Source organism: Aedes albopictus, chromosome 1, assembly GCF_035046485.1.
Source record: "Aedes albopictus strain Foshan chromosome 1, AalbF5, whole genome shotgun sequence".
NCBI lineage: Eukaryota > Metazoa > Arthropoda > Insecta > Diptera > Culicidae > Aedes > Aedes albopictus.
In genome coordinates, this window is record NC_085136.1 from 258,817,435 (window position 1) to 258,844,347 (window position 26,913).

Sequence of the window (26,913 nt, forward strand, 5' to 3'; positions counted from 1 at the left end):
TTTGGATAATCTAGCATATCCTGACTGATCTGGTACTGAATACAAATCGTAGCTTTGTATAATGAAAAAAGTTACCGTTACACCCATGGACTTTAGGATCTAAACTCAAGACCAGTTCGGAAAACCCGACTGATCTGATGCTGTATGTTGAGCTTTCAGAACACTTACTGGTCATGATGGATTACAAATTGTAGTGTTGTCTAGTGAAAAAAGTTGCTGTTACACCCGTAGACTTTAGGATCTAAATTCAAGAACAGTTCGGATGACCTAGGATATCCCGACTGATCTGATACTGTTTTTTGAACTTTCAGAAGACACACTGGACATGATAGATGTCAATTTGTAGCTTTGTATAATGAAAGAAGTTACCGTTACACCCATAGACTTGAGAATCTAAACTCAGAACCAGTTTGGATGACCTAGGATATCCCGACAGATCTGGTACTGTCTTTTGAACTTTCAGAAGACTTACTGGGCTTGATAGATTTCAAATCGTTGCTTTGTATAATGAAAGAAGTTACCGTTACACTCGTAGACTTTAGGATCTAAACTCAAGAACAGTTTGGATGACCTATGATATCCCGACTGATCTGGTACTGTCTTTTGAGCTTTCAGAAGACTTACAGGACATGATAGTTTTCAAATCGTAGCTTTCTATAATGAATGAAGTTACCGTTACACCCGTAGACTTTAGGATCTAAACTCAAGAACAGTTTGGATTAGCTAGGATATCTCGACTGATCTGGTGCTGTCTTTTGAACTTTCAGAAGACTTACTGCACATGATAGAATACAAATCGTAGCTTCGTATAATAAAAAAAGGTAATATTACACCCGTAGACTTAAGGATCTAAATTCATGAACAGTTTGGATGACCTAGGATATCCCGACTGCTCTGATACTGTCTTTTGAACTCTCAGAAGATTTACTGGACATGATAAAATACAAATCGAAGCTTTGTATAATGAAAGAAGTTACCGTAACACCCGTAGACTTTAGATTCTAAACTCAAGAACAGTTTGGATTACCTAGGATATACAGAAAAAAAATAATCTGCATCATATTGTACACTTTTTATGCTTTTGAGCACCAAAACCACAGTATGTATTTCTATGAAAAACTCTTTAGTAACACTTGGAAAAATTCCGGCTTCAAAATGGAACTGGCAACCATGCCACCCTAGAGTTACCAGCTCTAAGGCCTTCGTCAGCCACAGTGCACAAATTTAGTACCACATATGGCTCTCTTTGTTTTCCTCTCGTTCATCATCGCGGCCTGCTTTGCTGAGAGCTGCTGTTGCATGTGTAATGTAATTTTCCCCTGTTTCGCCCGCGAGCGATGATGGTCTCGTTGTGTGGAACTGAGCAGATTAGAAGTGCTTGTGCTTTGCTTGTAGCCCCCCGCCGGTTAACCCCCTTCTCATCGTTCGGCGAAGGTATCTACAACTGCCGCCGCGCCGCCGACGAGTGCTTTTCGGGAGAATCGGACATGCAGGCCGTATCGCGCGAGAGCGGCAGCCAACATTCTTCCGTCAACACGCGTTCGGTTCGGACCTTTATTTTACGCGCGCGGAGATTCCACGCGGCTTCTGTATTAGGAAAGCCATAAGAGGGCTAGACTCCTGTGCAAGTTCTTTGTTTTAAGAATCAGTGGCTTGAAAAAAAAGTGAAACGGGACTTATTTTTAGGTGCCCATTCATGGGAAGATCAGATTTTCGTGGACGTTTCTCTAAGGCTGTGACGTACGCGCTGTGCGCTAAACTATTTTAGGTGCTATTTGTTCGGTTGGTTGCCCTAGAAAAAAGACTCGAAGTGAGTGAGTGAAATCGGAGGTGTAACGCCAAGTGCGTGCGAAGCCGCCAGAGACGACAATTATCCGCCGAAGTTTCGAAACGGGCGTGACGAGGAGTGTGCGCATCGGAGGAAACGTGAACTAATCGATATTACTTGGAGAAGAAGCAGCAGCAATGGGATACGACGAGGTGCTAACCCATCTGGGTGGTTTCGGCCGGTATCAGAAGAAAATCTACGTTTTGCTATGTTTGCCGGCCATTAGCTGTGCGTTCCACAAGCTGGCCGGAGTGTTCCTTCTGGCGACGCCCGATTATCGGTGTAAATTGCCATTCGAGGCGGACAATGTCACTTACCAGCTGCCGCCGGAACTGATGACGATGGCCTACCCGATGGATTCCTACTCGGCAAAGTACTCCACGTGCACGTATTTGGATGCCAATTTTACCGAGGAATATCTGAACGGAGGGACTCCGGCGAAGGAAGTGGCCAGTTGCAGTCATTGGATCTACGACAGGTCGAAGTTCGAGAGCAGCACGGTCACCGAATGGGATTTGGTGTGCGACCGCAATTGGTTACGGGCATCATCCGATTCCCTGTTTATGGTTGGTGTTATGTTGGGCAGTATCGTGTTCGGGTGGCTTTCGGACAAGTACGGTCGTAAACCGATATTCTTCGCATCGCTGGTTACACAAGTGATCTTTGGAGTCCTGGCCGGAATCGCACCGGAATTCTTCACGTATACGTTGGCACGAATCTTGGTTGGCGCTACGACCTCCGGGGTGTTCTTGGTGGCCTACGTAATTGCTATGGAGATGGTTGGACCGAAGGACCGCCTCTACGCCGGAGTTGTTTGCATGATGTTCTTCTCCGTAGGATACATGCTAACGGCAGGTTTTGCCTACTTCATCCACGACTGGCGCACGCTTCAGATTGCATTAACATTGCCCGGACTCCTGTTTATGACCTACTGGTGGTTGATCCCGGAGTCTTCCCGGTGGCTGATTTCCAACAACCGCCCAGCGGAAGCCATCACTCTGATCAAGAAGGTCGCCAAATCCAACAAGGTCACCGTCCCGGAAGATGTTCTGGACAAGTTGGTCGAAGAGGATAAGGCCGCGTTGGAATCCGACAAGAACGAGCCCAAACCGTCGTTGATCGATGTCTTCAAGCACCCGAATCTTCGCCGCAAAGCCTTACTCATTTTCTTCGATTGGTTCGTTAACAGTGGCACCTACTATGGACTGTCCTGGAACACCAACAACCTCGGAGGTAACCCCTTGCTAAACTTCGTCATCAGTGGCTTCGTGGAAATCCCGGCTTACAGTTTTCTGTTGCTTACCCTCAATCGCTGGGGTCGCCGAACCATCTTGTGCGGCTGCATGATCTTCGCCGGCGTAATGCTGCTATCGACGATGCTCGTCCCATCGGACATGAAGTGGCTCATAGTAGTCCTGGCGATGCTCGGGAAACTGGCCATCACGTCCAGCTACGGCACAGTGTACGTCTTTTCCGCCGAACAGTTCCCGACCGTCATACGGAACGTTGCCCTCGGAGCTGCCTCGACCTCTGCCCGTGTCGGAGGCATCCTGGCTCCGTACTTCAATCTCCTGGGAGACTACTGGACGCCCCTCCCGCTACTGATCTTCGGCGCTATGGCATTCGCCGGAGGTCTCCTCTCGCTACTGCTGCCGGAAACGCACAACCAAAAGCTACCGGAAACCATCGCCGATGGGGAGAACTTCGGCAAGGTGAAAGTCATGCCCGGCGAGGACGGTCGCCGGGGGGACGTGGAGAACAAGACTGCCGAAGAAATGCAGGTGCTGAATGCTGCCCACCTGAATGGGGACGCACCGCGCTGCTCCGTGGTGGAGAATAGTAATGAGAAGCGAGCTGCCAATGACGACGAGGATTAAGCAGCTGGAGGAAGCGTACGAAGATGACAAGTAGGGCAGCCCGCGAGGTGCCAAGTATTACGTATCTCTTAGTAACTATTCTTTTATAGGTCTGTGTTTGTACGCTAGGCTAGGTGTAGATTATTTATGTAAACTAAGTTTCAGATCAGAACGCGGAGTGACGGGGAAAGACATTGATCACGGTTCTTGAGTTCTAGAGTGTGGCAATCGAGTAGAGGTGTGTATTTGTTCCCAGTTACAAATCTGGAGTGGTGAAGAAGGAGAGACAAGGAGAGCGAGCGAGAGGTACCCGCGGTTTTCCATCTTCTCGGCACGATTGGTTGGCGGGTATATCGTACGATGGTTTTCGATTTCCATCTTCATTGGGGTCGTTCGTCATTCTCTCCGCGAGTCGGATGCCAATGATGATGAGTGGTTGGTTGTTGGTCGGTTGACTTTAGGCTAGCTAGAAGCAACGCGTTGGGGTGAACGGAGTACATTCGGAAGAAGAGGGAGTGGAAGAGGAATTGCCGGTCTCTTTTTAGGAGTTGTTGCATTCTGGCACGATAATTGCGACATGCCGCGCCGGTCAGCCGGTCGATGGAAAGCGTGATTTTTTCGTATTTCGCTTTTGCTACTACGGTTGAGTGGAAAATGGGCTGATATTTCTAGTTATGACACCAGACTGCCGGTTATGATTTGCGCACCTGGGATGGAAGAGGGAATCAGAGATTTATTATACTTGAATCGTAAAGTTTGAAGTGAATTAATGAAGTAGTGCAAAAATTCTTTTAGAAATTTCGAGCTATAGAAAATATAATAAATTAATAAATTAAATCACAAAATAATTGCATCCGTTTAAAACAATCTCTCTTAGGCCGTTCGCAATGCTGTTTTATTTTGTATGGCGAGTTTTAACAATTTTAAAACTCGCCATACAAAATAAAACAGCATTGCGAACGGCCTTATAGACTTTTTTAAGAGTGTTTACAGAAACAAACAAAATGGCCCTTTCCGCATTGGCAATAATACCGTTTGCTAAAATGCCTTTTGGCTTGAATCCAAACAATAAATTTACTCCTTTCAAAATTGGTGATTGGTAGGCTATACTAAAGGGCATTATGTCAAATGGCCGTCATGCTAAGTGACCATTATGCCAAACGGCTTTATATCATAAGACATTATGCCAAATAGGGTAGAGCCCAAGAATCCAATAGAAATTGTTTGCCGAAAAAGGCGAACATTTGCTTAAAAACGCTAATCCTTTTAACATTAGGTTGATGGTGAGGAACAAACTTGGTGTGATGGTTAAAGCTCGTGACTGTCAAGCCGAGGACCTGGAATCGAATCCCATTCCCAACTTGCTTACAAAATGTACGATCTTCCTTTGAAAGGGAAGTAAAGCCGTTTGTCCCGAGCTCCGGGCTAAAAATCTCGTAGTAAAGTTTTCGTAGATTTAGGCCATACACGCCATAGCGTATACGGTTCATACCGGGCGAGTGATTGCATAATCATCATTAATTTCCTTACAATTATAAATTGAATCCTATGTGGCAGACGCTATTATTGTCTAAATCTGGCAGATCTTCCAGTATTTCAGTGGCGTCTCGTAACCTCACTTTCTACCTGTTTAACAACCCTAATATTTGCATTTGCGGGGAATACAGGAGCAAGATCAAATTGAAGATGGACGAAAACGACTATTCTTGTCATTTTCTACAAAGTACAAACCAATTTGTTGAGAAAATTCAAGAATTTACATTCGTTGAACAGGTAGATTTGAGGTTAGGGAATCGCCACTGTAGTATTTACACATTAACCTTCCTAATGCATCACGATGAGAGGAGCTCGCTGACTTAGTGTACGGTTTGGGTCGAAGGCGGAGGATTAAGGACGATCATGATTTCTTTGCACAAGTGCAGCTAATCTAGCAATACTGGGTAGCAAAACCATGGACAATCAATCTGGCTCGAACAGTTCAAGCCCAAAAACGATAAAAATTACCTGTGGAGTCTGGTTTTGGAAGAAGGATCACTCTGCGTCAACTGACGGATTATTTCTATCTATCGATGCATGAAAGGTCTCATATAACGACTAAAATGCAAGATCCGTTCCAATTAGGTCGCACAGCCATGCTTTTAACGGCTTTATGCTTCGTTCAATCGTACTTACGCATGCTTTTCGAATCAAACAGACCTGAGTCGACGTCCTGAGGACCATCATAAATCCAAAATAATTTAATTTGGTTTCAAAACGGTTTGCAGAACCTCCTCAAAGCTATGTGGTCTTGGAATTGTTGCCGGGGTAGATGCTTGTGGTTTTTGCCATACAGCTCCATAGAAAAGTCCATCACATATTAATTGTTTATGGGAGCCACCATTTCCAGAGATGGGAGGGGTTTTACACCATGTTAAGAGCTTTCTACGTGCGCAGCTTTTGCTTTTTTTCCTATTCACTTCTGAACGGGTTGAAAGGCTTTGCTTGAATTTCTCGATATTTTATGTAGAATTGAATCTTTAATTGGTTTTGACTTTCAACTCCAACTTCTTCTAGAATCCTGAATATCTTCTTTCGCGTTTCTTCCGCGATTTCTAACAGAAATCGTCCTGAAATTCCTTCCGTTATTCAGCATTCATTTTTTCTCGAAATTCATCCCGAGATTACGGAATTCGTACGACATTCTTAAATTCCTTCTGACATTCTTTTTCGTGAATTTGTACTTCTGGATTCCATCGACAACTATTGTAAGAACAGCTCCAGATGTTTGTTACGACTTTTTCGCCAAATTACTTCCGGATTCCTTCTTCAATTTATCACTCGGAAACTTCTCCAGGCCTTTCTCTCGAACTCCTGATTATAATTCCTTTCAGCGTTTCTAAAGAAAAACACCAGAGAAATTCCGTTAGAAATAATAGGAGAAAATCTCCCAATTTCCCAAAGAACTTCGGAAGTAATCCCAAGAGAAAACCTGTTCCTGTCAAGAAAAAAACCGGGTAACCGAGTTTCCATGAACAGGTAAAATCCTGCGAAGAACTTTGGGAGGAGTTGTTAAGAAAATCCCGGCAAGAATCCTGGCATAAATTTCGAAAAGTCTTCACGGGCTGAAATTCTGGGAAGGATTCCAAAAGATTTCCGGGTGGAAACATCTGAAAAAGAAAACCTCCCTCTCGGAAAGAAATTCCTGGTTTATCCCATAAAGGGGCAGGTATGAACGCTGGGAGAAATTCTGGAAAAAAATGGATAAACTTCTGGATAATATCTAGCTAGAAACTTTGTGAGAATTTTTATGAGGATCTCATCAAGAAATCCCAGGAAACCTTGAGGAAAAAACTCCGCAGATAAAACTTGCGGAGAAATCCCTAAAGATTCCCGGTAGTAACTCCGGAGAAAACCCGGAATCCCCCAAGAGAAGTTCTAGAAGGAACTCTCCTGTATGAAATTCCTGGAGCATTTCTAGGGAAACCTCTAAAAAACCCCTGAAGGAACGGAACTGGCAACATTAGGTTGATGGTGAGAAATGAACCTGGTGTGATGGTTAAAGCTCTGACAGCCACGAGGACCTGGGATCCAATCCCACTTCCGACAAAATGTGAGATTATCCTTCGGAAGGGCACTGAAGTCTGAGATGAACCAACTGGTTGCAATGGGTAGAATGAATAAATGGTAGCGAACCTTACTTCTTGTCGATCTTCTCAGAAATAGAGTCCGCAGAGTTTAGGTACTACATTGGTATGAATAAAAAAGTTTTCGAATATGTAGATTACATGTGACTAGTCAGAACTGTCAAATATTCGTCCCGTGATGCGGAAGATTCTTACTGGAAGTTTGTGATTCCATGAAGACGTTGAGAATTCCTTCGAATGATTATTTGAACAGCGAGTGAAACCAAGAAGGAATCTAGATAACCGTGCTAGAAGAGCAAGAGAAGGACTTCTAGTGCTATCAGATAATTCTGGCAAAAAGTTTTTTTCCGGATTCGAACAGTTCTTTCCGAGATTCTTCCTTGTAAATCTTCCAGGATTCCTGAATTCCGACCGATTTCTCCTGGAGTTTTTCACAGGGATCCTACAGAAATTCTTCTTCAAGTTTTCCCAGTATTGCTCCCACAGCCTCTCGTGGGATTGCTCAAAGACATTTTCGTGGGATTTATACCAGAATTTATCCGCAGACCTGCACAAGAGTTTCTCTGAGGTTATATCACAGATGTGGAATATGAAATTTTCTGGTTTTCTGTTCAAGATTTTCCGTGATTCCTACCGGTGTTATTATTGGGAGTTTCGCAGGAAATCTTCCCATGTTTTCCCCCAGAGTTACTACAGGAGTTATTCCTGGAATTTCTCTTAGAGCTCATTGAAGGATTTCTTATGGAATTTTTTACGAATTTTCTGTAGGAGCTCCTTCTGAAGTTACAGTTTCTTCAAGAATTTTTCGTGATCTTTCTTCTAGAGTCTCTCTCTGGATTTCTCCACAAGATTCACCTGGGATTTCTTTTGATGTGTCATTAGAGATTTCTCTCGGAGTTTCTCCCGGAATATCTCTAAGAAAATTCCTTCCGCTGTTGGTCCTAGGATATCGCTCAGAGTTTTTCTGAATTTACTTTAGGCTTTTTCCTATGATTTTTTTTCCATCGTGCCGTCTGGGATTTCTGCAGGAACTTTTGCTGATATTTCTCATGGAGTTCTTTGCGGGATTTGTTTCAGAACTTTCTCAAGGCTTTACTTTATAGTTGTTTGTCGGACTTCTTGCAGTGATCCACCTGAGGTTATTTTTTACACGGTGCTTCAGGATTACTCCTAGAGCTCTTCCCGGAATCCCTACCGGAAATTGTCGCGAGATCCTGGATGCTCATTTTAGCATTTCTTTAATAGTTGCTCCCGGAGTTCTTGAAGGGATTTTCCAGGAGTTTTTCTTCGGGATGCCTCCTGGGATAACTTACAACATTCCTTGTAAGAAATTCCCGGCGAAATATAGGAAAGAATCCAGGTGAAATATGGCAAGACTTGTTCGAGGAATCTCGAGAGGAACTTCAGGAGAAATCCTGAGAAAAAATGGGACATCTCGGAAAAAAGCTCTAGGAGAAAATCTTAAGGAAATTCAAGGAGGAGCTTTGAAAACCTCTAGGATAAAGTCCGCGAGTTTCTACAAATAAAGTTTAACCTTCCTTTCCTTATGTCAAATAATAAAATGGGTTTAATTAGACCATAGACGCAATAGCGTATACGGTCTGTACCGGGCGAGTGATTGCATCATCATCATTAATTTCTCCTCAATTACTGTTTAACCGCCCTGTGGCCGGTCTGGCAGGCGCCATTATGGTCTAAATCTAGCAGATCTTCCAGCATATACACATGGTCATGGTCATGAATTCCTTGTGCAAGTAAAGCTAATCTGGCGATACTGAGTATCAACTACGGACAATCAATCTTGCTCAAACAGTTCGAACGCAAAAACTATAAAATAAACGTGTGGAGTGTGCTTTGGAAGACGGATTACTCCATCTCTCTGTCTCATCTAACGGATTATTTCCATCTAACGATGCAGTTCTCGAGTTGCAGTTATTTGCCTTACTTGTCAATAGAAACTCTCGGTTGAAAACTGTGAAAGTTCTCATATAACAGCTGAAAAGCAAGCCCTGTTCCAATTGGGACGTCAAGCCATGCCCAAGTAACCTTTTTTTTGTTCAAATAGACTAGAAGAGGTTTTTAGAACCATCATAAAGCCAAAATAGAAGGTATAAGGTTTTATGCTGGTTCTCAAATCCTTGACAAGACTAATTGGTAATAAAAATGTCACTTGAGATGTCTTTATCGGCTTGATGCTTCGTTCAATCGAACTCACTCAAGTTTTGCGAATCAAATGGACTAAACGACGTCCTATGAACTAGCATAAATCTAAAATAAAATAATTTAGGTTTTAAGACGGGTTTCAGAACCTCCTCAAAGTGATGTGATCTTGAAATAGTTGCCTGGGCAGTCGCTTTTAAGATGTACGTAGTTTACATCCACGTTTATATTTCTGCCATAATCTTAATTAGCTGTACTACTTTACCTTCACAACGCTCGGTTCAGTTCTTTCCGAGCCTAGAAGCATCAGACAGATATAGACAGACAGAATAGTATGCAACTGGTTGCAAAATGATGATTTTTTCAGCACGAGACGTACATTTATCCAAGGAGGCTTGCCGAGCAAACTAACTTGAAGTTTATTGACAGAAATTTCCGAAGGACAAAGATTTTGGAATTTTAACTTAAACTTCTTCTAGAATGCCTGAAATCTTTTCAAGATTTTCTTCCGCAATTTCTTACAGAAATCATTCTGAAATTCCTCCCGAAGGAAGTCCTCCTGGCTCTCGCAGTTGTTCTCGTAATTCGTCTTTCAATCTATCCCGGCATTTTTATGGATTTTTTTTCCGAAACTCCCGGAGTTCATCCCAAGATTCTTGAGATATTATGCTCGGAATTCCTATGACATTCTTGGACTCCTTCCGGCATTTTTTTCGTGAATTTCTGTATTCTTCTGGAAACTATTACAATAACATCTTCAGATGTTTGTTACGACCCAGTTGCGACTTGTTCTCCAAATTGCTCCCGGAAAAGTGTTCCAGATTACTCGTACTCGTGGAATTTCTCTCGAGCTTCTAACCATAATTCCTCTCTATATTTCCTAGGAACAATACCAAGAGGAATCCGATAGAAATCACAGGAGAAATTCATTTTCCCTAAAGAATTCCGGAAGTAATCCTGTCGTACTTCTCCAGATGACGTCTCGATTCGTAACAAATGTTCGGACAAGATCCATCTGAATGCTTCGTGAGGTCCTGAGCAAATTTATCCGTTATTTTTTGGCGAACTCATAATGAGAACCTCAATGAATTCCTGTGTTGACCTCTGGACGTTTTCTAGTATGGTTAATGACAGACATTTTCCCAAAACGATTACTGGGTTTCTGGAGAGATCTATGGTGAAGTCCATACAAGATTATTGGAAGCGTCATTTTCGTAGGTCTGGAATATAACTGACATTTTTTTGCAAATGTTTTCCAGATTGATTGGTCAGCTCTTTAAAGGGATTTGAAGAAGTTTCCTTTGAAAATTATGAACAAATTTACAGTAAAATGCTGGTAAACTTATTTCGAGATCATTGATAGATTCCTTATGATATTATGCATCGCCGAAGAAATACTACTTAGAAGTTACTTTCGAGATTTTTAGCGACATTCGTGTCATATATCTTAAAGATTATACAGAAAATTGTCAGATAAACGTTAAGACAAACCTCTTTTAAAGTTTTTGCCTCCCTTATTCTATATACTCGATTTGAAGTTTTGAAGTGACGCAAAATGCTTGATGTGCCGCGGTCCGTTCCAGAGGCAGTGCACCTTTGAGGTGAACTTGAAAATTGTTACGCCAGACTCGACGGATGGAATTCGTTCCTGAGGCAGTCCCTTGCAAAGTAACTTGCCTAACCCAACGAATTTGATCCGATCTTGAGGCAGCGCACCTTCGAGGTGAACTTCATTATGTTTCGCCTAACTCAACGCATAGAACCCGCTCCTGATGCAGTCCCTTGCAAAGGAACTTGTTTTATTTTGTCTGATTTAGGGAACCGCAGTTCGATGCTTAGGCAACCACTTGTTTAGCTTGATTTTTTTTCACCTAGGATGTACCAGGTATCAGAACGTCGGCTCAGGTGGCACGTTCTCCTCAAAGTGGGAGATTTGTGCCTGTCCTCAAAGTGAGAGGATGTACCATATTCAAATAATCTGTTCAAGAAGAGAATTTTCGTTATGGAATGCTGGTCTGAGAAGCTTGCGTCGCTGCTTGACCTTGGCAGAGCTGCTTTTTGACGATCAGCTTCACGTGCAGCACTTGCACGTCTCCGATGATCGTTTCGAAGGCTCTGATGATCATCCAAAGCAAACGGGAGTTCGTTCGTCGCCAATGTTGACGTCTCGACTTGTAATGATCATTCCATGAGCTCGGCCTACTCATTGATGTGCTAAACTACCACAAATTCCAAGAGAAATCCTGATAGGAACTCCGTAAGAAAAACCGGGTAAAATTCCGCGAAGAACTCCGGTAGAAGCTGGAAGCAAACATTTGCTTAACACAATGCAACACTTGGCAACCTTAGATTGATGTCCATGTCAAGAACTATCAGCGCTCTAGTCACACAGACGCTGACGGAAGTCATTGTTTTATCACCCTGTCCCTGAGCTTTCTGATTCGCTCTCTCGCCAACGCCAGAAAGGACTAAATCCCACACAATCCCACGCTGACATGAAAATGATTCTCGTGATTGTTGCCTACACTTCCTACCATAAATGAACCGAATTATGGATTGGCGATGCTCACGAATGGAGATTCAAACCGGAAATGATAAATATAAAAAAATGTCATGACATTTTTTTTGCATGAAATTCCGTGACATTTCCCATCCCTGCTGGTGAAATCCACAAAATGCATGTCACTTCAAGTGTCATATACTTTCTTCTGTGTGTCCCATGGACAGGTTGACATCATTGATCGGATGAAACGATCATCTCGTGACTGTCACGATAGTGCGCAATACTGGTTTCGATGATTCTCATGAACTTCTTTCTAAGGACTTTAATGTTTCAACAAACAAAATTTTACCAAGTTTTTCTCCTTCCTGTATGCCAAATAACAAATTGCGTTCAATTTAATATAGTTGTGATAAACGCCGTAGTATGTACGAACTCTGTAGTGGGCGAGTGATTGCATCATCATTACTTTCTCAGTGTTTTCTCATTGACCACTATTCTTACATGGCAGGTACCATTGTTAGCTAAATCTAACAAATGCTCGCAAAATAAACATTGAGGAAGATTCCTTTTCTTCTTGACGTAATGTCCCAATTGGAACAAAGCTTGCTTCTCAGCTTATTCAGCACATACTTAACTGATAGTTTTCTCTGTTTATGACAATTTTGCATGAATGTAGGTAGTTTATACCTCTGCGTTTGAAACTTTAAATTTCAGATCAGTTTACGATTTTGCCATCGACCACATCTTTAACGTTATGTTAAAATACAAACAACCTTATCAATATGGAGTTCACAACCACCAACATCCAACCCTGCTTTGGCTGTTCAATATACCAGCCTTATCGCGTGAGATCGAAGCGTTTGTTTTTCATTTTCCAACCAATCCAATCAGTAGTGCCGAGAAGCATTGAAACACGCCACTACCGGGAGCAAACTGTCAAGGTGAAGATGGAGGAGAGATAGCTGTATGCCTTAAAAGCCGGCTTGTCCGCAATTCAGTTCGCGTAATCAAAGGGTTCACTCCTTCCGGCGAAGATGCTGCAAGGTCGTCAACCGACCATCCATCGAACGATGTAACCACCTGTGGTGTACCCGCGACGAATCATACCCGAAAAAGCGTAAAAGAATGAGCACTTTCTTGGAACTATCAATTTCAACCGGCAGGTTGCAACCGAGAAAAAAAAATCCCAAGTCTTTTCATTATCATAAATTATGACTCGCACAAACTCATGCCACCATGCATGGTGTTGTCAACGATCATTAAACATTGCGTTGCGACTGCGAGAGAAGGGCTCCCAGGTGCGCATGATCGAAATTTCTGGCGGAAAGCATAAAGAGAAGATGCAATTTTTTGCTCGCAGTAATACGTAGGTAGCCCTTGCTCGAGACCGGATTTCTCCCCATTTTGGCAATATGAGTAGTTCTCAGAACGCTCAACTTCTTCGCGATTTTTATTTTTCTCTTCTTTGCCATTGGCAGCAACCGAAATCATACGATACGAGAGATGTACTCCACGTGGTAGCGTTACCGAAAAGTTATGGCCCGACTCGAAGGAAAACGTGCGAAACGAGAATGAGAATAAATAGAAGAAGGCATATTTTTAGATAATTAGTTACAACCGACCAAAAAAAAAACGAGAGTATGTACTTACAAATGCCACTATGCCGCGTGGATAGGGAGACCAGATGGAATTTTGATGGCAAAACGAATCTATTTCAATTCCGTTTCGAAGGCAGCTGCTATTACTTAGAATTTTGGTTTTATTATGGTTACGTAGACCAGTTTTTATCAAAAACAATGGTATAATGATGTTGTTTTTCGCACCCATAGCTTAAAAGCTTCGTTAAAACCAAATCCAGACTAAGATAACAAAAGCTTTAAAATGACATCGACGCGTGTAAAGCTTGAGGTGAGCTTTTTCACTTTTATTGCAACGCTGAAGCCCACGAAGCCATAAACTTAAACTAATATGATCAACAAGGCTACCAAATCTACTAAATAGTAGCATTTTAGGTTTTATTAAGGTTCTCAGTGGTGAAATGTGGTTTCAGAACCGCTTTAAAACCTTAATATTATCAAAAATAATACTTATTCGATCATGTGTTGAAATTTTTGTTGTCTGGATCTGAATTTATCTGAAAACTGTCACAAATCCAGGATAAAACTTGGAAACATGAAAAACGCTCCAACATTTCTGGTTTTATCAAAGGTTTGTAGTAGTTCTGGCACAAATTTGGCCCACAACAATCGTAATGAAACCAAATATGTGTAGTCATAAGTATGGACACTCTAACCACGGTCTACTAAGAGGTTAAACGGATTGGCTTTCATCGTCAAGCAGGCATGCGATTCAATCAACCCAGATATCCATGTTGCAACCCACTACGATGACACCACGTCGACAAATCAAACATTCCAATTAGTGCTATAAGTGATAGTTTTTATTAGCTCTTCTTTTTTCCGACGCATGCCCGTCGGTCGTAGTGGGTAGGCTTGGAGAAATCCGATCACCACCGTCTACCCGAGACTCGATTGACTCTCTAGTAGAGGCGCAGGTCAATAATCTACTGGCACTGGACGGCACATTATCAGTAGCCCCTTCACAGTTGGGTTGATTGTTTTGATTGATCAGCGTAATGCGCTTATCGCGCCTCTCCACTTACTCAATTGAATAAGCAGGTCTGACTCGGTACTGATAGGTTTGTTACCGAGCAAACCCACTCCTCACTGGGTCCATTATGTAAGCAGAAGAATGTGCAAGCCTTAAAAAGGGAATCGTATGTACTTAGGAATACTCTTGTAAACTACCACGGGAACCAATTTCCAATCAAACGACAGCAGACCACAGCTTCAATGAAAAACTATCGGTCATCATTAAGCGATAATAAATGTCAAACCAACAAGTGTATGCATGTGTATACAATCAAATCATTGCGATAGCACAAAATGAAAACGGAAATCAGCTGCCAGTATAGCGCCACACAATCTTTTTTACATACATACATTAGTATACTTTTGTTAGCTATAACGAGTAACAGAACAGAGAACAACAGCAAAACAAATGTATCTTAATTAAGTTTCGTTCTATGATTAGACTACCTAGATTTCTAGACTAGTAACTCATCAGTATCAACCACATCATGTCATTTATGTAAACGGTAGCTGTAACAAATTGTACTTCTCATAATATACAATACAAAAATTAGGTTTAAGTATCCCAAAAATCACGCCCCGCACTACACGATGACGCAAACTCAAATTTTGCTTATGCAGCTATTGATATCAATAGAAATAAAACAAATTGCAAAAAATAACGGTTTAATTGTACGGTGTTTATTTCTTATCACAGCAATGGTGGGCTCCTTGTGTGAGTCTGAAGATTATTTTCCACGCGGTAAGAACTGTGCAAAGCAACACGTCAAATACTCCTGGATCAGCAGTAGTTAGTGATTCGATTAAGATCCTTCTCATAAATTGGTGAGCTCGTTCCATACAATTTTCTCAATAGTAGCTTAAGTCACCTCTTCGCAGCTCTCCACTACTCGACTATCCGTAACTGCTAGACATTCTATAAGAAACTTACTACTGCGATTTGGAAGTTTCCATGGTTCCATAACAAACATTGAACAATTCGTCATTGAATTCATCGTCATCACCAAACATTTGAAGAACTTTTTTCGTTCAAAACATATGTTTTGGCAATGAAATGTATTCACTGTATTCACCCGAGGAATGGAACACAGTTATTATATTGTCATGGTCACTGCTTTGATTTACAACAAAATTGCTGCTTTTCACTCTCTGAAAACTAATTACGAGTGCTTGAGCCTCAAATATCGATTTGATTTTGTGGACGGATTTGTTTATGTTGGTACTCTAGTAACGTGCGATAATGATGTTGCCCGCGAGAGGAAAAGACGGATTGCGGCTGCGAATCGGGCCTTTTTCGATCTGCGAAACCAGCTGAAGTCCCGTACGCTGCAAACGAAGACAAAACTAGCGTTGTACAAGACTGTGATTCTTTCGGTTGATATACGGCCATGAATCGTGGTCGTTGAGAGAAGCTTATCGGGGAGCCTTGGGAGACTTCGAATGTAAAGAGTGCTGCGGTAAACTGGATGATGACATCTGGTGGCGTCGCATGAGCTACGAATTGATATTGTAGCAAGTATATAAAGAGATGGACATAGCGAAGCCAATAAAACAGGGCAGGCTGCGGTAGGCTGGGCACGTAGCTCGTATGCCGGAGAAAACACAAAGTAAAATCATATTCAGCAGAGAACCAGGAAGGAGCCGTCGGCTTCGTGGTAGGCCGCGCACACGGTCTTTGTAACCGTCAAGATAGCGTCTACGGTCGACCTTCCCTTCCGAAAGTCAAACTGGTTACTCGAGGGACCATCTACCCACCCTCGGTGTCCCTCAACAGTCTGTTGAGGATGATCTTCTCGATCTATCATATTGGTCTATACGCCGACGGGTATCCGGGTGGTTTCCTCGCCTTTGGCAATGGGACCAGACTGCTGCTTCGAAAGCTCTGGGAACATTCCTTCGTACAGACATTTCTGCATGGCAGATCTGAACATCCCAGGAGCCTCTGCAATGGCTACTTTTAAGGCCAGGTTCGGAACTCCGTCCGGACCTGGGGTCTTACCTACTCTAAAGGCTTTTGTGATCCCTGCAAGTTTCTCATCGGTTATCCTCTTCTCATCACCAGCCTCTTTCGCAGTACGGTCTTACGAAAAGAAGATCTAAGTCTTGGATCATGATTGTTCCCACACAGCTTGTTCTTGTCAGGGCCTTTACAACTTGTGTTCTGGTTCCAGACACCTGATGCAAGCCTGCGGTGGCTCGTGTTGGCATACCGACCAGCCCACATTCAGCTTCCCTACTTTTACGGACTTATTAGCGTCCGCCACAGGTTGCTGTACCAAGGCCACCTGTGTCCCTGCCGGGCCTTTTCGAAGCCAAACGGTTGCGGTAGCCACCTGGACTTTGCACTCTTGCCGCAGTACCATGACGAGCTCTTCCGCGTCAGTGATCTTGTCGAGGTTTTTTACCTTCAGAGTCACATCCGCTGTGAGCCCCCGTTTTGTCGCGCTTGAGCTTAACGCATTTTCCCGGGTACGTCTAATACTGCGTAGGCCGGCTCCCAGATCTACGAACTTGATGTCGCTTCTCATCGCCTTCAAGACATCCGAGTACTCCTTTGTCTTGATGCCCGGCCTATAGAAAGGCGAAGGCAGACCAACAATGATAAAGGTAACTCAAATGAATCTCACTCATTGCCATTTCGCACAACTGTAGCGATGATTGACAACAGAGACTAAATGTAATGTTGCAATCGGGTGATAGTGCCTAGATAACGACGATGCAGACCATGGGTAGATTCCCCATCCAAGAAGTGGTCGAGAGTTCATACGATGGATTTGTGGTAGCCAAAATCAATGAAGTAGTCGTATGCATCGCCCGATGCACCTCCATGGTGGTTGGACGAAGAGTACAACAGGATTTTGGATGCATACGCTGGTTGGTCAAAAGCCAGTAGTCATCCGAGGTGATTTCAACGCTTAGACCGTTCAAGGGGTTACAGCATACAAAAAGCTTTTCCAATGGTGGTACAGCAATATTGATCGTTCTCGGGTCAAATTCCGGAGTACTAACTTTAGACCGAGTTTTCTTTCCAATAGGGCATCCGACTTGACTGCGATTGTGGGGGAAAACTAGATCCATACGGCAGTTACAGGATCTGCCGAACCAAACTGGACGAGAACACTATAACTATTGAGTCCCTGAAGAAGATCCCAAACGGACCGAAACGTTGGACAAAACCAAATAAGAGCGTTTCAATTTTGTCGAGACTGAGAAGCCACTAAAATCAGTTTCTAGCCACAGTCGAGCACACCAACGAGACAAACAGTAATGCAAACCTTGACGCAGAAGAGTTGAAGGAAGCGGTAGCAATGGTCAGTGAACTCCGTGCAAGGAAATTGCTGAAACCATATGATATGATACTAACTCGCACACCAGATCACTATTATTGCAACTGAACTGATACTTTGGCGATTCTAGCAAAATCTCAAAATATTTAATGAATATCATGAAATATTTAGTAATTATTATCACATATTAAAACACCATTTATGGTAAGTAAGTTTAGTATTTGGTTTTGTAAACGAATTTTAATGATAGCATATCTGTGATATTAAGAAAATAGAGAGTAAAAATGGTGCAAAATCGCTAATAGACCTCCGCTAGTACGTTTAATCGTTCTGGTGTCTTTGACAATAAGTGCACGAATGGGCCAAGGAATGCCGCGTCGTAAACATGATTTACCGTACTAACGGCGGAAGTATACCAGCGTTTGCGCTTAAAAAAATTCGCGCAACATATAATATCTATCCGCCATCACAGTCAGTTAACCCTCAAAAGCCCTAGACGAACCACTTTTTTTCAATCGGCTATTATTCAAAGACCATACAATCAAAAAATTTGAAATCAATTTTAAATTAAATGCGGTTAGTTGGTTTTCCAATATCTGGGTGTGGCATCCCCCCTGACCCCTCCCCCCTTTCTGGGAATTGAGAAATGCCTTGCCACGGGGGTATTTTTCGGCAATTTTATTGAATCTCAAACATATTTTCGTTCTGAAATTTGTATTGTAAAATGTATTTGGCCATGAAAAGATCACTCTGTGCTATGGGCATGCCGCCGCTACGGAACCAGTACCGGATTTCGGATTTCCGGACATAATCTCCGAAGGAACCTGCTACATACTGTATACTGGGGTTTGCATTCATAATCCTTTTTTGTGGCTTCAAATATTGAATTTAGAGGTATGATGTCTTAGAAGAGTTTGTTCTATATACTTAATTCTTTATTTTAGAATTTTCACCTTGTTGATTAATCCACCTAAAAGTGCGATAGGAATTCACTTTTCTCAAAAATGAAGATAGAGTATTGGTATCTTCTACAAAGTTACAGAAAAAGGTATTATTGGAAAGTTTGCCGAACAAACTATTACCTTATTTGCCCAACTTTAAGAGTTATGTGTCATTGTTTATGGACGACCCCTTGTAATAGGTTTTCTGGAATACTTTATCTATGGATTTATAAGATTTTTTGAGTGTTCTACAAAGTTGTTCTTTGTGATGGAATACAGCTCCTTCTGTTTTTTTCTTCGTACTGGAATAACGCTCCAAATGGAACAGCGACTGCATCTCAACTTTCCAAAAATTTCAAAAAGACTCCATAGAGGAGAGTTCCCTACTAACAAAAGTAGCTGCATAACAGCTTATGGAGCAAACGCTCTTGGAAGAAAGCTCGCTTAAACTTTCATACAGCAAAAATGTTAGTTGGGTTTTTGGTGAAATTCTCTTTATTTTAGAGGAATTTCCCTAATGATTATAATACTCCTTCTTCATCTTCCTTATGGCTCTACGTCCCCACTGGGACTTGGCCTGCCTCGCTACAACTTAGTGTTCTTTGAGCACTTCCACAGTTATTAATTGAAGGGCTTTCTTTGCCTGCCATTGCATGAATTTGTATATTGGGAAGTCGAGAAAAGCTCCCGACCAGAACAGGAATCGAACCCGCCGTCTTCGGATTGGCGATCCTAAGCCTAATACTCCTACAGAAATTATTACTGAAATCTCTCATGTAATTACAGCTTAGATTCCTACGTACAAAAAATCCTGTGATATTTCTAGGCATTTTTTTGAATTTCCTGCTGTGATTCCTTCAATGATTTCTACGAGGATTCCTACAGAAAATTTTCTAAGTATTTACCTAGTAATTCATGCTGGAAATTCACTTAAAATTCCTTCAGAAACTTTCGCTAGGATTACACAAGAATGCTTCTGGCATTATTCAGGAATTTCCTAAAGAATCCACCAGGAAGTCTTGTTGCGTTGGAATTCCTCAACCAATTCCTGCTGGTAATCTACCAAGAATTCTTGGTGGACTTCTAAGAGCAATTACTGCAGAATCCTCAGCTGATATTGTTTGAGAAATTCCAGCAAGGCTTTCAGAAAAAAAATGGAAGGAATATCCGAAGGAATCCTAGCAAGAATTTCAGGTGATATTGCTAGGGAAATTACTAAAGGTATCCTTGAAAAATCTCTGGAGAAATCACAAATGGAATTCCTATTGGAAACCTTGGAGGAATTACAGGCAGCATATGTAAAGGAATCTTTGGAGAAACCTCTGGGGTAATCTGAGCAAGAATTTCGAGAGAAATTCCATCATAAATTTGTGGAGGAATTTCAAGAGGATCTCTCAAAACACATTTTCTTGGATTCCTCCAAAAGTTTCTCTTTGCATTTTTTCTGAGCATTTTCCCAAGAATTCCTCATTTACGAAAAAAAAACTCTAGAATGCCCAGTCCATAGGAATTTCTACAAAAGTTTCTCTTGTGATTTTTACAGGTTGTTTTTTTTTCAAAACTTTCCTCTACAAAGTTCACTTCAATTTTCCCCAAAATGCCTGCTAGATTTAATCCACGAATTCCTCAAATTGTTCCTCCAGTAATACCTCTTGGAATTCATCCAACAATTCTTCTGGGATAACCTCTAGACATTCTTGTTGGGATTCATTGAATTATTATTGATTGGATTCATCCACCAACTACTACTGTAACTTCTCTTTTCTGTAACATCCTTCAGAATTTCTCTTGCGCTTCTTCTAAGAATGTATCTAGCGATTGTTTCAGGAATTCCTCTTCGTTTTCTTATTGGAAATTCTTTTCAGATTCCTTTGAGAAATTGATTCGTGGTGGGAAACCTCTTGGAAATCTTGCTGGGATTCCTCAAGCCATTAATGACGGAAATTATTCAGAAATTCCTGGAGGATTCTTGAGAGCATTTACTACAAAAACGCCATCTGGAAATGCTTGTGAAATCCCAGCAAAAATGCTTGGAGGAATCCTGGTAGGAATTCCTAGAGATATTCCGAGAGGATGTGAATAAACTGTAGAGTGTTTCTTAAAGGAACATTTTTTGCTGAGGGAAGAATCCCGGCAGAAATTCTAGCACAATCTCATCAGGCATTCCTGGAGGAATTCTAAGAAAATTTCTCAAAAGATTTCTCCAGCAATTTTTGTAGGGATGACTGCTGGGGTTCTTCTGAAGATCCCTCTAAGGATCCCTCCGGAATTTCTCCCAGGAATTCTTCTCCAAGAATACCTCTAGGAAATCCTCTTGTAATACATCCAGTAAACAACAGGGATTCCAAAAATACCTTCTGAAATTTCTTAGGGAATTCTTGCTGAGATTTTCATGGATCATCTCCAATAAATATAAATATTGCTCTTAAAAGTCCTGCAGGAATTACTGGAGGATTCTCTGCAGATATTGCATGGGAATCTAAAAAAAAATCAGGAGGATGTCTATCTGAAATGTCTAGAAAAACCCCAGTAGCAGTCCTGGAGAAATCCATGAATAAATACAGCAGGAATTACTGGAGGAGTCCCAGCAAGAAATTCCTGTAAGTAATGCAAGAATAATTGGGGAGTCCAGGTGCAAAGGGGTGTAAGTGATCATTTTGTCGATATTGAGCTGAGCATATCGAAAAATTCTTATAACTTTAAGCTTTCAGGAATTTTTTCAAGATAATTTTTGCGATGAATTACAATAAATCGAAGAAAATTGGGTCGATTTTGAAACTTTATACATTTTGCATTGGATGAAAAATTAATGGAAAACTTCATTTACTCGAAAGTATATTTTTGTTACATACACCCCTTTGCTTCTAACCATCTTAATTTATGGAAGAATCCCATGAGCAATGTCGGGAAGAATTTTTGGTCAAAACCTCTGAAAGAAGCACAGTAGGAATTTCTAGGAGAGTCCATGGAGAAATCCCTTGAAATGTCTCAATCAGAATTTCCGCAGGAATCCCAGCGGACATTCTTGAAGGATTTTTGAGAGGAAAATTTGAATGTAGCCCTGGAGAAATTCCCGAAGGAACCCTTGAAGCTATTTCTTCAGCAATCCCCGCAGGATTCGCCTAGAAAAGCTCATCAGGTATTCCTGAAGGCATTCCTTTTGCAATTTTCCGAAGGAGTTTTAAACATATTTTTATACATATTCCTTCTGTGATACCTTCAAGCACTACTCCAAAGATTCCTCCAAGTTATTCTATAGAAAATCTGCTTGCAAATCATTTATAAATTTCTTCAAGGATTCCTTAAGATTTTTTTCTAAGAGTACCTACCGCCTACAATGTGCTATTCCAGATCATCTTCCGTCGTCTGTCACCTAAAATGAATGAGTTCCTGGGAAGTTATCAAGCCGGCTTCATCGACTTCAAGGCGGCACACGACAGTATCGATCGACCTCACAGAGATTTGGAAAATCATGGACGAAAACGGCTTTCCTGGGAAGCTGATCAGACTACACAAAGCAACGATGGACAGTGTGCAAAACTGCGTAAGAGTTTCGGATGAAATATCCAGTTCATTCGAACCTCAACGTCGTTCTGGAAGGTGTATCGCGACTAGCCGGGCTCAACAACTGGGATACGATTTTCAGAAAATCCGGTCAATGTGTGTGCTTTGCGGACGACATGGACATGTTCGCCAACACATTTAGAACGCTGGCAGAGCTGTACACCCGCCTGAAACGCAAAGCAGCAAAGGTCGGACTGTTCGGTGCATGCGTCCAAAACAAGGTACATGCTGGCAGGCGGAATCGAACACAACACGACTTGTCCTCTCGGTGAGACATGTTCCGTGTCCGGTCGTTTGAGAACGTCGCGACGCCTTGGAATCTTTTCGCTCATCACGACGCGATCTCTTTAAGGCCGGACGGGACGGTGGTTGAATCGTCCGCCATTGCTCTGTTGTTAGTAAGAAGCAAATCTCAACTTCTACTTCATGTTATTGGCTAGAAATTTGATCGTTCATTTGCTCACTTGCGGTGCACAATTGACTAAAGTTTCAGCTACGTCAGTGCAGTGGAAATTGATATTTGCATCTTCAAAATCGCGAGGCAAATTGTTAGAAAGAGAAGGAAGATAGGAAAAATTACACGTCGTCCCGTGCGGCCTTAACACAGTCGTCAATGAGAGGTGTGGACTTTCCAAAACACTAAAAACAATGTGCTCTCGCCTAGGCTTTACATATACCTACAATAGATGCGTTGTGTGGATGGACATCTAATTCATCCGACAGAAGTGCGGTCTGTGGAAAAGATAACGGTCTGTGGAAAAGAATTTCGAGCTGAACTTGAATTCAGGTTAGTTATTACACCTTCGCGTCTTCTCGTGGTGTAGTTGGCAACGCGCCTGTCTAGTGAGAAGGAGTCGTGAGTTCGAGTCTCACTGAGAGGACGAGTAACTTTTTCGCAAATTCCACTGCAATTTGCACCTTTCTAACTCACGCCAGTATTTGTAAAGTCTAGCTTTTAGAATTAATGTTTCGGATGCCCATAGAGCATTTTCATAATTGTTACTCGAAAACGGTTTGGTGGATTGAAATTATGTCTTCGAAGATGTTTCAGGGTATTTCAAGGTCTTCTAGAAAAATGCACTGAAAGTATTATAATTGCGTTTTTACTTTAGATGTGATATAATTCTAATGTAAAAAAAACTTACCCTTCGATTATTTTTGTCTGAAAATTTACCACGAAGCCTAGGATGGCCAAATATTTTTAAGTTTAGATGCGTTCCTGGGGTGTATCAGGGTGTTTGAGATGCTTTCCAGGGGTGTTCCAGCTCTAGGAAGTTAGGCTTCCAGGAGTGTTCCAGGTGGTTTCAGAGGGCATAATGGGCGTTCCAGAGGCATTCCAAAGGGTTCATAGAGCTTCAGAGCGTTTTATGGGCGTTCCATGTGGTTTCAAGTCTTAGAAGACGTTTTAGGATGTTCCAGACGATTTCAGAGGGTTTCAAGGATGTTCCAGGGGGTTCAAGAGACGTTTAAGAGGGTTTCAGAAGCGTTCCAGGAGCCTTCAAGGAATGTTATAGCATAGCATAGCCTTCAAGGAATGTTATGGGCTGAAACTCTGATAAATTTCTAACAGATATTTGAAAACTCCAACAATTAGCGAGAATCAGTCAATATTAGGATGAGCTAGATTTGCAGGTGGTGAATGCATCTTTCTTCGAAAACCTGAACCCCGGACAATTGTCCAATGTGCATCAATTTGACTCACGTCTCCGTAAATACTCATCAGGCGCTTCGATCATCATACCACAGATTAATCATGCCTTTGTTTACAATCGTCATTTTTATTCTGTTATTCTGAGTTTAAGCAACTATGAGCTGGGCACTGCAATGGACACCCTATTGTAAGTTGAATTGACCATTGACCCGGTTGTCCATCGCTCAACATCAGGCGACACTTTCGCGTATTCTTAGCATCGAATGTTGTGACTAATTCGATTCAATAAATGAAAGCCGGCGTACTGTACCGTATATGCAACTTTCATCCGTGTTGGCAGAAGTGTCCTACGTACATGGAAAAACTTCCACGGATGACACTGGTAAATATGTAGGTCATCAAGTTGCCTCCAACATTCTCTTGCACAACAGAAATCACGCCACCATGGCGTCTGATGCTCGGTTTCGAACATCCGATCCAGTAACCAAACTCGACAATCAATTAAACCCAATTGAGCAGGGGCACAACCAACATCCAACAAACGCGATTCAATTCAGCAAACGACTAGACCCGCTGTAGACCCTCATCGAACGCCGCCCCGAAACTTCCCAGTCAATTAAGAACCTAGTCACACATAAATCATTAATCGTATGCAGTAATAATATTGCTGAGCAATGAAACAGCACAACGCATCGTTGAACAACTGCCAAGTAAACACAAAATAAAAGTACTATTATATGAACTCGTTCGAACCTGCGCGCCGACGCCGGCGCGTAGTTCATCATTTTTTGGCCAAGCACTTGAATCGTCACTACCGCTCGGTGAAGTAACCGTTACAGCTTATCAATGAAACAAAATTCCAATTGTAACTTTTTCCCTTTTCCGTCAATTTCAGATTCCCATCTGAGGGTGTGTGTGTTCGATTCGTTTCTCAACCGGATTTCACCGGGATCCGGAAGGAATTGTCCGAGCGGCGGAAGAAGAACCAGGAAACCATTTGCGCGAGCGGCTTCGGTGGCTAACGGCTTAACGGGCTAAGACAGCGCCTCTAGCGTCTTAGTAGCGGGACATTCATTGATCGGGACGATCGTTCTTGGTTTGTCCCAAGTGGCTGGCCTGAAGAAGCGCATTGCCAAGTCTTCTCTCTGCGGGGTGGTCTGCGAACCAGAACCTCGGTAACCCGGCTTCTGAATCACGTGCTAAAGGGAGGAGTGTGTCAGCTCCTGACATTAGGCAAAAAAAGGAAGAACAGTTGAAAGATTCAAATCAAAGTGAGTATACTAGAGTTGATAGATAACACTGTACAGTAAAACGATATTTTTTGCTCTAACCGCCCGCAAAATACTCTGTTATAAGAAACAGCAGGGATTTCTCTAGTAGTTCATCTAGGAGTATCCAGGGATACATCTCGAAGTTTCATCATGATTTTTTTTTGTACAAGATCTCTCAGGTATTCGACAGGATTTTCTTCGGGGATTACTGCAGAATTTACTTCAGATGTTTTTTCAGGAGGATTCGGGGATGCTGTCTGCAGATGCATCCGGGATTCATTCAAAAGATCCCCCAGGGATTCCAATAGGAGGTCAGAGATTAGTCTAGGAGTTCCTTGAGGAATTTTTCCAGGAGTTCGTTCAGCAATTATTCTAGAATTCCAGTAAAGGATTCCTTCTGACGTTCTTCAAGGGATATCTTTAAGAGTTCCTTTAGAGATCTCTCCGGTAGTTTTATCAAGGGTTCTTACACCTTTTTTTCTGGAATTTTTCCTGGAATTTCTTCAAGCATCTCTATGGGAACTGCTGTAAGGATTACCTCAGGAGTTCCTTCTGTAATTTCTGCAGGAGTTCCATCAAGGATTCCTTCCATCCTCCACTGGAGTTTTTTCTTACAACATTTTCAAGTCAGGTAAATTTCAAGAGGTTATAGATTCCCTCATATAGCCCAAATAAAATCCTATTGGTTTTGACGATTATCAAAACCTCTTGAAAGTGAATAATTCATCAAATTGTTGCTTGAGAAAAGATCCCTTCTGAAATTCCTATGGAGATTCCTCTTGGTATTCCTTCGGGATGCCTCATGGAGATTTTTTAGAGATTCTTTCATGAGTTCTTTTATGGATTTCTCTTTGGAGTTGCTTCCTACAGAGGTTTCTCCAGGGATCATTTCAAGAGTTCCTTCGAGGGTTTCTTGCAGTATAGTAGTTGTTACAGGAATTGATCCCAGGGATCTTTCCAGGGTTTCCGTCAGAGTTCTCCCCAGGAGTTTCAGGAGGATTCAGGTGTTTCATCTGGGATTCCTTCAGAAGTTCCCTCAACAGGAGTTTCGGCATGTTCCTAGTTGCCCAGATTTTCCTTCAGGAATTCCTTAAATTTTTTAAAGATTAGTTTAGGAGTTCCTCAGAGATTCCTACAAGGATTAGCCCAAATGTTATTCAAAGATTCCTCCAGGTGTTTCAGGTATAAATCCTGGAGAGATCCCTGAAGGCACTCCTTGGAGGAATCTCTGAACAACATCTGCTTCAGAGATTCATCTTGGAGTTCCTTCAGATTTTTTTCCCAGGATTTCCTTCAGAGATTCTTATAAGAAGATCCAAAGACACCTCCAGGAGAAATCAGGAATTTTCCAGAAGTTTATTGAGGGATTCCTACAGAAGTTAATTCTAGGGCATTCAAAATCAACTGTTCGGTAAGACAAGGAGATCCACTTAGTATGTTCCTCTTCGTATTATACATGCAACCTCTGATAGACAAAATTGTGGACTCTGGATGTGCTGGCGATGAATTGAACGTGTACGCAGACGACATCAGCATCTTCGTTCCTGATATGGAAACATTACAACGTGTAGTGCAGAT

General features: G+C 42.0%; 2 protein-coding genes across 3 annotated transcripts in view; both read left to right on the forward strand.

Moving 5' to 3' along the window:
- LOC109425480 (GIGYF family protein Gyf) overlaps positions 1 to 26,913 on the forward strand; it is a 113,317-nt gene that overhangs the window by 49,153 nt on the left and 37,251 nt on the right. For both annotated transcript variants that reach the window (XM_062846672.1, XM_062846673.1), the window contains exon 2: positions 24,960 to 25,335. The gene's annotated coding sequence lies outside the window, so the exon portion shown is untranslated. The remainder of the gene's footprint in view (positions 1 to 24,959; positions 25,336 to 26,913) is intronic.
- LOC109425512 (organic cation transporter protein-like) lies at positions 1,195 to 4,476 on the forward strand. The gene has a single exon (XM_019700763.3). It carries the CDS (start codon positions 1,966 to 1,968, stop codon positions 3,703 to 3,705), a length of 1,740 nt encoding a protein of 579 aa, XP_019556308.3. The 5' UTR covers positions 1,195 to 1,965; the 3' UTR covers positions 3,706 to 4,476.